At 38.9% G+C, this 13,895-nt stretch overlaps 1 protein-coding gene across 1 annotated transcript; it reads left to right on the top strand.

Moving 5' to 3' along the window:
* Positions 1 to 11,842: 11,842 nt before the first annotated feature.
* On the top strand, positions 11,843 to 13,264 carry LOC128317253 (salivary glue protein Sgs-3-like). The gene is made up of 3 exons (XM_053228475.1): positions 11,843 to 11,892; positions 12,350 to 12,419; positions 12,554 to 13,264. Exons 1-3 carry the CDS (start codon positions 11,843 to 11,845, stop codon positions 13,262 to 13,264), a joined length of 831 nt encoding a protein of 276 aa, XP_053084450.1.
* The last annotated feature ends 631 nt before the right edge of the window (positions 13,265 to 13,895 follow it).

Raw genomic sequence — 13,895 nt, 5'->3', positions numbered from 1 at the left:
TAGCAACAGCAAAGCTTATTGTTTTCTAAATTGCTGCTGTTAGCATAGAAACATGGATGTTTTGACCTAAGTAAAGTAACAAAGTCAAAATTTCATTTGAGTGTTTTTAGTGTAAAAATTGTTTGTGTAGTGTTTCATCTTGTTTTTTACTGCTGCATTACACATTTAGACAAAATATTGAATCATATATTATCTAAAATAACCTACATACAAAAAGGTCATAAAACTAGTCTCAGATTTTAATAAAGATTTAACCAATCCCAATTAATAGAGATGGAAGAAAGAAAAAAGAAAGAAAAAGTTGTGTAACAACTAAGTGTCTTGTATGTGAATTAACATCATTATGCAAATATTTATCGGGAGGTAAAACACAGGGAAGTGAATGTCAAGATAATGCTAAGACAAACAGAAACTTTAGTCATACTCATGGGTATAACCAGTGGTTGATTTGTTAAATAAATCAAGCATTATAAATTTAAATGATTAGCTGCACTGGAAAACCCATATAAAACAATGAATTAACCAACCTGCCTCTTTGTGTAGTAACCTAATTAATGCAACCTTGTATAATTAAATATTAAGACAATTCCCCAGGATTATAAACTCTAATTAATTGCTTAATTACCTCTTTCACTGGTTAACACTAGTTATTATATCTGATTTGTGCGTCTGGCATAAAACCACCCAAAACACACAGAATAGTTAAATGAATTAAAGTAATGATGATAATAATGCCAAGAATTGGAATGGGTTTATAAAGAGGTATGATTTTAATCTTCAGGTTAAACTCGGGTTGTGGCGTCTTCTCATATATCCCTTCATATAGGGCTTTGGGTTTAGCCTGTTACACAATAAAGTTTAGTATTAAATAAGGAATAAAACAATTGGGCATGTGTTGTTATAGGAAAATAATCCACAAAGAGGTGGTGTGAAGTGGTCTGATGTGAAGCGGAGTTGCTGTTACCATCCCGAAATTGATTATTTTACAATAAAAGCATGTCATGAAGTGTTTTAATTCTCTTATATCACAGCAATTTGCTAATGATTACAATTTTTGATTTATGAAAGAACAACATATACTGTATATTTTATCTGTTTATAGTTAAGTTTAATGTTGGAGTTCTACGAAACAAATTAGTTCCTGTTGTGACTTATAGTAGCTATAAACTTTGAAGTTGTTTTCTCGCAGAAAACTTACAAAGTTACAGCTTTACCTCTAAAGCGCTGACACTGGAGACCCCTTCCAAAAATGTTCAATAAAAATCTCCTCACATTACATGTGTGTTTTTAATTCATTTATGTAGAGCGTCCACTGTACAAGTCCATAAGTATGCTGGTACTATAGAAATGATAAGATATTAAAACTAGCTCATTAATGAAAACTTTGCAGCCAGAACTACTGCCAGAACTGCTTTTATAGAAAATTAATCAACACCTACTGACCAACCAGAATCCAGCATTCAGCAGCGCTGTGGTATAAGACTTTGATAACTGTTGGAACTGGTTGTTAGTGCTCTGTTTCAGCCCTAACTGTGATGTAGTTGAATTTAATGAACCTTCCATTCAACCTCAATCAGATGAGATTGTCAGGGTTTTGGTGATGATTGTTGAGGGTGAAAACGTTTAACCTTGACCTGTAAGGCTCACACTCAATATCACGGACGTGACTGAACAAATTTGCACAGAAAATGGTGTGTGAAGTGGGCTTGTCCTCGTCGCAGCTCTTCGAATAAACTCTGTTTAAACAGATCATCAGAGTGGGATGAAGGTGTGACCCACTCACACTCGTAACCTCATTACACACCGCCAGTGTAGTCATTCCAGGAGATTAGTGTGTGTGTGTGTGTACATCATGAACAGAAGATGATTAAACCCATCCTTTACAGATCAAATCACGTAAACATGGCGTGTTTCATCACTGAGACAGATCCTAAATTTTTTTTAGTATAGTATAGTACTTTCACACTGTATGAAGTTAATGATTTTTTTTAAAACTAAAAACAGCTGCCCTAAACTTTAACCTCTTTATTTGCAATTTTCACAATGCTTTTCATTTTAAAAATCTTTATACTGCTACACAGACTGTGATTGTGAAGCCCAAAAAGTGTACTCACACTAAAAGAACATGATTTAAAACATTACTGCTTTCAAACAAAAAAAAACATTGTTTTACACCCATATTAATGAACTAATTAATAAAGAATGATGAAGACCGGTTGAAGAAATAAGACATTTCACTCCTCTCAGTGGTCGCAGACTTGCTGAAATGGTATCCTGGTATTAACAGAGGACAAACTGAAGGTTTGAAAATCAATGCAGATGTCGGTGTCGTGTGTTGTTAGCCTGTGCAGTGTCTCGGTTAATAAAGCTCGTGGAACGGAACAAAGCACCGCGCCTCTCTTTGAATGCAAACGAGCGGCTGCTGTAATCTCACACTATCAAATATTAATGTGGGAAAAATGAATCCACATTGGAGATTGTTTTTCTAATTTGCTCTGTGTGATGGTTGCAAGGCTCACTTTGGACTCTGGCCTTTACAGTCATCACTGTACAGACACCATTCCACACAATATCCTAGAAGTGTCATATTGGTCCAAGTTACTTTCTTTCTGCATTCACTGAGGGACTAATTGAAGCAGTTAGAGTTTGTTGATGCCTGGATCATTACAGGATAACTGGGCTGATTTTGAAGCTGATTTTGCCTCTCCTTATGATTGCAATAGATGTCCTGAATTTAGTATGGTGGTTTGTAAAATCCAGTCTTAACCCCTCAAAGCCTCAATTTAATATCATAAATATTAAACATGCTCAATATTTACGACTAAATATCCTGTAGTGTGTGTGTGTGTGTGTGTGTGTGTGTGTGTGTGTGTGTGGTGGGGGTGGGGGGGGTTATGGCATGCCGAATGTCTCAGGTTAAAACAGCTATACTGATGTGATGTGTGAAATACAGATGACCACTGAAAGCAAAACTGAACTGTCATTCCCCATGTTTGTTTTGATCTACTTTGCTTGTGAGAAATTTTGCAAGACTTTCAAGAGTTACTGTCATCTTCTGTGAGCATGAGTGTGAAAGAGTGCAAGAGTTTTATCCATTTATACACTTGCCAGGTTAGTCATTCAACCTCTGAAGTTGGGGGTTCGATTTCCGCCTCCGCCCTGTGTGTGCGGAGTTTGCATGTTCTCCCCCGTGCTTCAGGGGTTTCCTCCAGGTACTCTGGTTTCCTCCCCAGTACAAAGACATGCGTTGTAGGCTGATTGGCATCTCTAAATTGCCCATAGTGTGTGAATCCGTGTGTGATTGTGCCCTGCGATTGGTTGGTACCCTGTCCAGGGTGTCCCCCACATTGTGCCCCAAGTCCCCTTGGATAGGCTTCAGGCTCCCACAACCCTGTGTAGGATAAGAGGTACAGAAAATGATGGATATCTAATAAACTGGCAAGCTTCTTGTTATCTTCCAAGACAACAAAATTGTGAATATATGGAAAAAAATCTTTTTATGCGTTTTGCCTGTTCGTTTACACGACAACGGCATTTTGGGGACTGAAAACGCATATTTTTTAAAACGGGTTTCAAAGTGCAAGTTTTTGAAAACGCCACTGTTATCGTCTCCATGTAAACACCCAATACGAGAATCTTTGAAAACGGTGACGTCATGCGCATGCGTAGTACGTGTTAGGTATGTAGACATGCGCAGTTTTTGTCCGTTATCGCGGATATGTGTAAACGCGAATCGTTTTGAAAACGTTGTCGTGTATACGTGAAACTTTTTGAAAATGCAAGAGAAAAACTTTTCCGTTTTTGACTACATCGTTGTCGTGTAAACGTAGCCTTAGTTCATTGAATATGCCTTGATGCTTCGTCGGATGTGCTTCTGAAAGACTGGGACCTTTTTTTTTTAGAAAATGATGTTGTTCTTGCAGACTTGCATGTAAAATCAGGTGGGTCACTCGATAAACAGGAAGTAGATAAAGGTAAAACCAGAGGGTTGGTCAATTAAACAGGAAGCAGTAATAGGTAAAAGAGGAAAAAAGGAGATTGAAATAAGGGGAAATAGAATCCCATTAATGAGCTGGCAGGCCTGTTGGGGGGAGGGGGGGTGTTGGTTAATTTACATAATTAACTTGCTGAGCCATTAACATAGCACAGGACAAGTTTGCACAAATTGAACTTGGGTCTCTGCAATTAAAAACAGCCTTCGCGAATCTTACACACACTTGCTTTCACTTACATGTTGCCCCACCACCCCGCCACAGGATCATAACGATATTAATGAGGGGCATCACACAGCGGTTAATTACAGCAAAGAGGTGCGATCTGGTTTTTCAATTAAGCCTCACGCTCAGAAGAGTCCGGAAATGTCTTACCGCCCCAGATGAGGGCTGAATGGGTGGGTGTGGGTTGGGGGTGTGTGAGGGGGCAGTTAGCTGGTGCTGGGGTAATTAGGTGCCTCATGCCAGGCCTGTTTAAGGGTTAATGAGGCCCGGCGCTTCAATAGCGCAGCCGCCTGTAGGGGGTTTCACTTTGAAGTGTCACAAGGTCCCCTTGTTCCGGGTGGCTCATGTTTCATTTGTCTGAGTGGCAAATAAAATATTGATGAGGGCTGCCAGCAGACACTCCACCGCCCCAGTCCTTCTCTCTCTCACTCACACACACAGGCACACACATGCACACACACAAACACACACACACGCCCCTAACATTATTCACACATTATCAGATCCCTCCCTCTCACCCTTTAATGACCTCCATAGAATCAGTCCAGGGTGACAATGGCGAAGCTGGCCAAGTGCGTGTCTATGTGTGTGTGTGTGTGTGTGTGTGTGTGTGTGTGTCTGTGTGTGTGTCTCAAAAGACAGACAGAAGGAAAATAACACCGATCTTATTCTTTTGCAAGTTTATCAAATGAATGTTTGAAAGCATCATAATTCTGTTGTGGCAAAATGACCTGGTTTGTTTTTCTAAATTTGGTAGTTCTTGAAATTTAAACAAACAAACAAATAAATACATTGAAAAATTCTCAATCCACTGAACCCAAACCAGTCACACTGAAATGTAGCTATAATAAATTTTGAAAGATAATTAAAGGTAAACTTTCTGTAAGAAATAGAGCATGACAGCCATAATTTAATATCCATTTTATTCCAGTGACCAGTCAGTTATTGTCTTTTAGTATTGATTACAAGCCACATTGAATAAAAGCATCTGCCAATGAACGAATGAAATTAATTAATAAACTATGTAAAAATGTAATGTGAAATAAAGGGCATATAAACGTAAATTAGTCATACAACTGTAATAACTACATAATAAAATATTACAACTATATAATATAGTCATATAATTGTATCAGTAAAAATAATAGTTTATAGTATTTGATAATGGTCTTCATTGTCATCATGCCATAAAAAAGTGCAAACCTCCTGACTATATGCCAGGGACCAACTTTCAGAATAATGTATCTAACAAAAAGGATAAATCATTTATTAAAAATTATACTTCTGAAAATTCAGAGATTGTGGGGCTCCTTCATGGCACTGATCATCCCTGAGATGAAGAGAATACAGACTGTTGATTTTTAAATAATTGTATGGCTCTATAAAACAATTGCTAAGGCACATTCAGAGCTAGGACGCAAACTTTCTCTCTGACATCCATCAGTACAAACATAGCTATGTCTGTGGAGCGAAACTCTAACTCACTCTCCCTCGGGAGTCGTTTTTATTGCCTCCATTGTAGCCCGGCTGTATTATACATGTCTGGGCCTCCAGAGATTTCCCATGGTCCATCTGGCCCTGGCCGGTAGGGAACCTCCATATTGGGCTATAACATCCAGCAGCTTGGTGTGGATTACAGGAGCCGTCTAGGGAAATATTGATTGCTTATTTTTATGACAGAAATTGAACCCTTCTTCCATCTTCAAGCAAAAATGGTAAAAATAGAATCCTTTATAAAGTAACTATCTGTAAGTTGAAGTAATATGAAGGATTTTTCTCCATCGATTGGCGTCCGCGGGTCTGAGAAGTGCGTTATCGTGTCCGTGCAGTGCCACAATCCATTACGCTTTTCATTCAAGTCCACCAGGGACATCCTAATCTCATTCCGGTCCACTTTGTGGACATTCAGAACTGTTATTCTATTGCTGCTGTATTAAATGTCTCACAGCGGCTATTTATTTCGCCTCCATCCACCTGAGTGATGCACGGCCTGCCGGCTGTAATCATTTTAGGGTCGCATTTGTGCTTGATAATAAATCATCCATCCTTCTCCTGTTTTATTTTTTAATTTCCGCTCTCTGTGGGATCCATGTCAGTGTTACCTGGTGTTATTGTAATAATGTAGACAAAGTCATTGAACAATTGTTATGTTCCAATTGGAAGGCAGTTCCCTAGGTAGGCAGACTTTTTTTAAGAGCAGGTTTGGATAGATAAAGATAAATGTCATTTCAGTCTAAAGATGGCTGCCCTTTTCGTTTTGGCCAAACTTTAGGGCATGAGTCATTCTCAGGGTAAGCAATCCTATACAACAATTCTGTTCATCGTATCAAAGTTCTGACAATCATGGTGGATAAGTAGTTGCTTATAAGTGTAAGCGAATTCCTTAATTTGTACAGTGTTGGAGGAAAAAAAAAGGTCAGATGTCACTGTGGTTGAATTCTAAGCAAACAGCCAAAAAGATGAAAAAGAAAAAAAAAGGGGGGGGGGGGGGGGGGGTGGTGTTTCTATTTATAACATCACTTGACACCTCAATTTTAAGAAACCATAAATATAATTCATCAAAATGACATAAAAATTTAACAAGCAAGGTGGTTAAACAGCCAGTCTGTATAAAAATGTCTAAAATGTTGCTAGCTAAGTGTGGACATAAGCTTAATTCATTCAGTTTGTTAAAATGTCTGCACCTTTTTTCACTTTTGAAGGTAACCAGACATTAAAATGCTAGATACCGTAGATGAAAAAGAGAAACATATTTCAGTTAAGGAAAGTCTATAGTATTTATAGGAGAAAAGGCCAAACTTTTACAGTGAGCATGGTTTTCTCCAGGCCACCACACATTTGTCCATCTAGTTCCTTGTAGATTGTCAGAAGTCATTCCTTGGTTAAATTTAACTAGTGCAAATCGCAAAACTCTATCTTACTGCATATGTAGATACCAGCGCCTTGATAGTTAGCTATAGCTGGGTATGTTATTCAGTAACCAGTAGTCTGTTTGCATTCAGCAGCAATGCTAGCTGATGCTAGTTTAGGATCCATCCTCAAGTAAACCAATAAACTAGTGAAAGTCATCTCACAATTCTTGAATCTGATTGGTCAGATAGTAAACATATAAAAAAAGTTGTTATTTACAAAGTTTTAAAAAATCATTTGTATAGTCAATTTTTTCTGTAAGGAGATTTTTATTTAACATTTAACATTTTTATTTGTTTATTTAACATTTATGGAAGGAGTCTCCAGTGTCAGCACTTTGTAACAGTCAGGGGTGAAACATCAATTTTTCCATCACAGGAAATCTTCACGACGGAGGAATTTGCGCTTTGTATTTTCTTGATAAAATGACGAGCTGTGTATTTTTTCTGTTATTAATTTCAAAAGAGTCAAAAAAAATAAATAAACTGGTGAGGAACGACGGTTATGATGTTATAGCTGCTATAGCGTAAGTGATAACAGGAACATGTTTCGTGGACGTTCCACGAAATGTAACAAGTAAATGGAAAAATGTATTTGTTGAAAAATTGCTGTTGTTTAAGAGGAATAAAATGCTTTAGGACACACTGTTATTGGAAAATAATCTACTTTGGTGTATTAACAGTAAATCTTACCATAGCATCATACCGCATCATTCCACCCTGTCACTGATTATTTTCCTATAACAGCATGACACCAAGTGTGTTATTCCTTACTTATGGCAGTGCGTCGCATCCTGAACACAATGCCTGTTTTGTTTCAGTTAAAATGCTATCTATTGAGACACAGACCTTCGAAGAATGAATCCAGAATGTAGAACAGTTTCTATTTCTCAGGGAAAACTTCTCTCAGTGCAGTTGTAACTTCTCTCTGTGACATTTTGTTGGACAAGAGAGAAAAAAGGAAAGGAAATTGGTTTGACCCACAGAACAGTTCACTTGTTGACTTCAAATGCTGTTTCTATAAGAAGGACTGCTTCATCTCTTCATCGTGTTCAGTTTAATTACAGGACGCACCATTCAATCGGAATCTGAGGACATTTCTGTGTCATGTTAAAAGAAGGAGAAGATATCAGCAATGCAAATATATCTCTGTGAAGAAAGACTCTTTGTACTTATATGATTTATGAACAGCGCTGTAAGATCGCTGTGAGCAGAACAGAAGAAATCTGATTGAATACCATTTCTTTTGATAATGGTGGGAAAAAATAACAGAAATTAATCACAACTCTCATTCAGGAAACTGATTTATTTTTTCTTGATTTTTTTTTTCCTCCCCTCGAATGCTCTCAGCAAGAAATGGATTTGCTGCCTCGGCCAAAGAAGTCGTGAGCAATTACAAATAAAATTACGACATCACTTCAGCTTTCGAGATCGAACCGGTGAGCCAGAGAGAGAAGAATTGGGGGAGGGGGAGGGGGGGTATTGGGGGTGTCAGTCACAAGTTTTCTTTTCTAATCTCCAGATTATTATCTGCGGACGCCTGGTCTGTCTGAGGCTCGTCCGATCTACCCACTCCGATAATTGCAGCCGGATGCGCTGTTTGATCTGCGTGATGAATAGATGATGAGTTTTTCATGAAACCACTCGAGCACAAGCTCTCCAGTCCCACAGGGAGAAGAGAAAAGGTCAGCACAGGTCAAGTTTATGGGTAATGACATATCAGCCAGGCGTATTTAACACTTTGCTAATTCTCCCTCTCAATTATGGTGTTTTCTCCCCCTCTGAGCCATGAAGTGAGAAAAGATCGCAAAAGATTAGATTTGGAGGCTTGTGGAGGACCTCGGTGGACATGGCTCTCTCTCTCTCTCACAGCTTCATAAAAAGATTATTATTTTTTGGCTAGGTATGAGTGAAAAAACTAACTCTGGCCTCAAAACATTACCAATCAGTACTTCCATGTTGTCTTATGACCACAGCTTCAGGAAGTGTTAAAGCTTCAGGAAGTGTTATAGATTCAGGAAGTGTTATAGATTCAGGAAGTGTTACGGCTTCAGGAAATGTTATAGATTCAAAAAGTGTTATGGCTTTAGCAAGCGTACGGCTTCAGGAATCGTACACCTTCAGGAAGTGTTACCTGTGTACAGAAGGTCACCTCATCACCTCAGCCAAAATCCTCATCTCAATTTATTACACAACCCTAATTAAACTCCACACGTTTTAAAAAAATACCACAGAAGAAACATTTTTTTGCTTCCTAAAGAAGGTTTTTTCTTTCTTGCTTTCTTTCTTTCTTTCTCATCAGAGAAAATCATGTCTGAAAAATGAAACCACATGTGAAAAACGAATCCATGAAAATAAATGAATCATGTGTAAAAAAAATCACGACATGAGTAAATGTGTGAACTATAACATGTGACATGTCTGAAAATCCCATGTATAAATTTGACACTTGAATCATGAGATTATTCACATGCTGCAGATGAGCCATGTGTCAACTCAAAACATGTTAAAAAATCATATTTACATGCGTATGACGTGATGTGTGATGTGTGTTTTATGAGAGCTGCTTCCACACCGACACACTTTCGGATGATTTCATGTAAAGAAGCTGAAAGCTGTCGCGCTGCTCATTTGGCTCTACATCTCGCTACCTCTCTCCACCTCTCTCTACCTCTCTACGATCTGGTGTGACTTCCTGAAGAGAACAGCACTGACACTCACACTGAACTCAAGCATGTGCACTACAGCACACAGACACATCACACACTGCTGCAGGAGGGCGAAGGAGACAGCCATCACACTGTGTGTGTGAGAGAAAGAGACATGGAATGAGAAGGAAAAAAGAAAGGATGGAGTGTATGTGTGTGAGAGAGAAAGAGGGAGGAGTGAATGGGGAGAGAATGAGAGTGTGTGATAGTAACAGAGGAAACAAATGGATAGAGAATGAAGGACAGAATGAGACATTAGAATGTGTGTGCGTGTGCGAGTGTGAGAGAGGAGAGAGATTGCAAATGCTGAATGACTGAGAGAGACTGTGTGTGTGTGTGTGTGTGTGTGTGTGTGTGTGGTGCAGTGGTTTAAGCAGGCCTCTGTCAGCCTGACACTCCTGAAGTGTGTGTGATGAAAGAGTCTCTAATGGAGGGATTAAGTAGAGCAGAGGAGGACTTCAGGGGGTTTCTGTTCATCACACACACTTTGTTCTCGTTGGGAGAAGTCCTTTACACTCCTCACACACTCAACTCACGCTCACACACACACCATACACATTTTAAACCACTCCATCTGTTATCTGGTCTGAATGAAGGACCGGTGATGTAAAGGGGTTTGTAGCAGGTACCACTTCATCACAATGAAAACATTCCTCACAGAACTGTCTACAAATATTAACTTATTAAATATTAACTGCTATTTTTCAAAATAGTGTTTGTGTGAATAAATTGCTTGTGAAAAAAAATGGTAATTGCAAATCAGATTAGGAGTAATTCTGGCCTAACCAGATAGATAAGGGGTTAATGGAGTAGTTGTTTATATGAAATATATTATATACCGTAACCATCAGAAGCTTAAACTTTAATTCTCCTGACACAGGAAAGAGGTAAAAAGTTAAACATGTTGTCCATTAATAAATAAAAAAATGTAATTGTTGGCAAATTGCTGTGGTATGAGAGAAATAAAACACATCAGGAAGTGCTGTTATAGGAAAATCATAAATTTGAGGTGGTAACAGTAACTCCGCTTCATGCTGAGCCGCACCACACCACTTCATCGTTGATTATTTTCCTAGAACTGCACCCCCAAGTCTTTTATTCCTTACATATTAGACACTAAAAAACATTGAAAATAGTTTTTTTAATGTGGTGCTATTGTATCTATGTTGCAAAAATGATATCTTGAACAATAAGTCTATTTGTAGACTTTTTTAAAAACTGATTTCAAGCTTTGAAAATAGAAAATATTTATTGTTCTATTGGCTTATTATTATTATTATTATTATTATTATTAATGCTTGAAATAAGCCAAATTATCTGCCAAAATAATTAGAAATATGCTTAAGTATTTTTCAGCATTTACATACATATTAATATGAAGTTTTAAGATCATTAAAAATAAGTTTGTTTCATAATATAATAATGTAATAAACAGAATTATATAAATTCACCTTTAATCGCCTTGCCAAAAGAACAAGACAATTTCAGTCTTAGAATTAGCAAAAATAACTAGAAATATGTTTAAGAATTCTTTCAGCGTTTATATACATGTTAATATGAAATGTTAAAATCATTAAAAATGAGTTTGTTTCATAATATAATAAACAGAATTATATAAATTCACCTTTACTTAAGATATTTTCACTAGCCAAGATATCATTTTTTTGCAGTGTAAACATAACACATGTCATGCCTCATAAAAACATACTGGTATCTTGATAAATGTCATGATATGATAATTTATCCTAAACAGGCAAAGCAAACATACATAAACAAAAGCTTTGTCAAGTATTGACACCTATCGTTTCTGGTGTATACTTGCTCTCGCTGTTGCCACACGGGACTGTTTTGACCAGGAACACTTTACAAAATCTCCCTGGGACTCATATCGATAAATAATAAATAAATAGACAAAAATAGAAAAATAGTAACGATGCACTGGATTTACTGTCTGCTTTATTATTCTGCTCCCAAATACTCATTCCACAATTGATTCCTTGATTCCACGATGAGCTCAGACTCAGACACATCATCAGGGATAGTGCACGAAACAACACTGTAATGTTTTGTTTTTGTTTGCTTGTTTAAAACATAGATTGATTTGGGCAGGAGAAAGAAATCCAGTGTGACTGGGATACTCTCAGAACCCCATAACACTGTGGAAATCAGCTCCATCGAGCAGAAACCCAGGGTGTGTGAAAGAAGAAGCAACATAACAAGCACTTGTCAATCCTTTAGGTCTTCCATTCTGACAGGCTGGACGCTCTCTCTCTTTCTCTCTCTCTCTCTCTCTCTCTCTCTCTCACACACACACACACACACACACACACACACACACACACACACACAGCTGCTGGTTCAGCTGGAGAAGGCTGTGAACCTGTAAAAAAGATTTTTGTTTTATCCTCCTGGCAAAATCTGAGTCAAACAGAACTTCGCACTGTTGTGCATGCTGTTCTGTTTCTCCTATGTTTGTGTGCATGCCCACTGAAATATATTCTATGTCTGTGTGTAGACTGAGGGAAGGTGTGTGTGAGTGTGAGCTGTATGCGGATGAAGCTTTGGATCAGCAGGCAGGCCTAACTGTGAGTGTGACAGGAGAGCAGAGATGATTGACATGGAGGCTATCCATCAGATCCTTTAGACACTGGTTTAGAACCACAACCAAGCTAAAGCTGCCTTAATCCAGCTCAATCCAACTCTGCTCAAACCGACACAGGCCAAACCCACTCAATCCAACCCAACTCTGCCCAAGCCGACACAGGCCAAACCCACTCAATCCAACCCAACTCTGCTCAAACCGACACAGGCCAAACCCACTCAATCCAACCCAACTCTGCTCAAACCGACACAGGCCAAACCCACTCAATCCAACCCAACTCTGCCCAAACCGACACAGGCCAAACCCACTCAATCCAACCCAACTCTGCTCAAACCGACACAGGCAAAACCCACTCAATCCAACCCAACTCTGCCCAAACCGACACAGGCCAAACCCACTCAATCCAACCCAGCTCTGCCCAAACCGACACAGGCCAAACCCACTCAATCCAACCCAACTCTGCCCAAACCAACACAGGCCAAACCCACTCAATCCAACCCAACTCTGCCCAAACCGACACAGGCCAAACCCACTCAATCCAACCCAATACTGCTCAAACCGACACAGGCCAAACCCACTCAATCCAACCCAGCTCTGCCCAAACCGACACAGGCCAAACCCACTCAATCCAACCCAACTCTGCCCAAACCGACACAGGCCAAACCCACTCAATCCAACCCAGCTCTGCCCAAACCGACACAGGCCAAACCCACTCAATCCAACCCAGCTCTGCACAAACTGACACAGGCCAAACCCACTCAATCCAAATTGACTACGTTTGTTCATTTAGCTGATGCTTTTATCCAAAATGATGTAGAATTGAGATAGGATAAAACTGAGCAGTTGAGGCTTCCATGTGATCTTTGCCCAAACCCACTCAATCCAAACCAATTTTGCACAAACCCACTAAGCCAAACCAAATCCAAACCGACTGAATCCAACCCAGCACAGGGCAAACCAGTTCCCATCATCTCCATCTAAGGCTCAATCCAAAGCAGACCAGTTAAGACCATTAAAAGCTTAATATTTTGCCATTTTGAGCTTGGCCCTTTTTTTTTTTTGCCCTGGAGTGTATACATGAACGAAGAGCTCCCGAAAGGCACAACAGAACAGTTTTCATCTCTTTGTATGGAGTTCAAAGTCCAACTGGTGAACAATCCAATTAAGCACAGGGCATGGGACTAATTTATGCTTTAATAGGAGATATTTGTCAGAATAAGGATGGAAAAAAAATAATATGGTTCCTTGCAACTATTCTTGTCTGTGTTTACTGATGGATTGCTGGTCCACAATTCATGTGTAAACTGTATCAGTTAATCAGTGGGCAAAAATCCCTCTTCTCGGCTGGCCCATGCTGTAAAGACTTGAACTTACATAAAACCACTTCTGGCTCCCAAATGGTACATACAGCAACATAGACTAGCACGAAAATCTGAACAGCTATGCCTTATGTATGTCA

This window comes from Pangasianodon hypophthalmus, chromosome 2 (genome assembly GCF_027358585.1).
Source record: "Pangasianodon hypophthalmus isolate fPanHyp1 chromosome 2, fPanHyp1.pri, whole genome shotgun sequence".
NCBI lineage: Eukaryota > Metazoa > Chordata > Actinopteri > Siluriformes > Pangasiidae > Pangasianodon > Pangasianodon hypophthalmus.
This window is presented reverse-complemented; position numbering and strand designations above follow the sequence as displayed.

Excerpts from the sequence above, each read along its gene's own strand:
- LOC128317253 (XM_053228475.1), top strand. The coding sequence starts at position 11,843 with ATGAGCTCAGACTCAGACACATCATCAGGGATAGTGCACGAAACAACA. Across the intron at positions 11,893-12,349 it reads ATAGTGCACGAAACAACACT|ACTGAGGGAAGGTGTGTGTG; the intron begins GTAATGTTTTGT and ends GTCTGTGTGTAG. Across the intron at positions 12,420-12,553 it reads ATCAGCAGGCAGGCCTAACT|GCCAAACCCACTCAATCCAA; the intron begins GTGAGTGTGACA and ends AAACCGACACAG.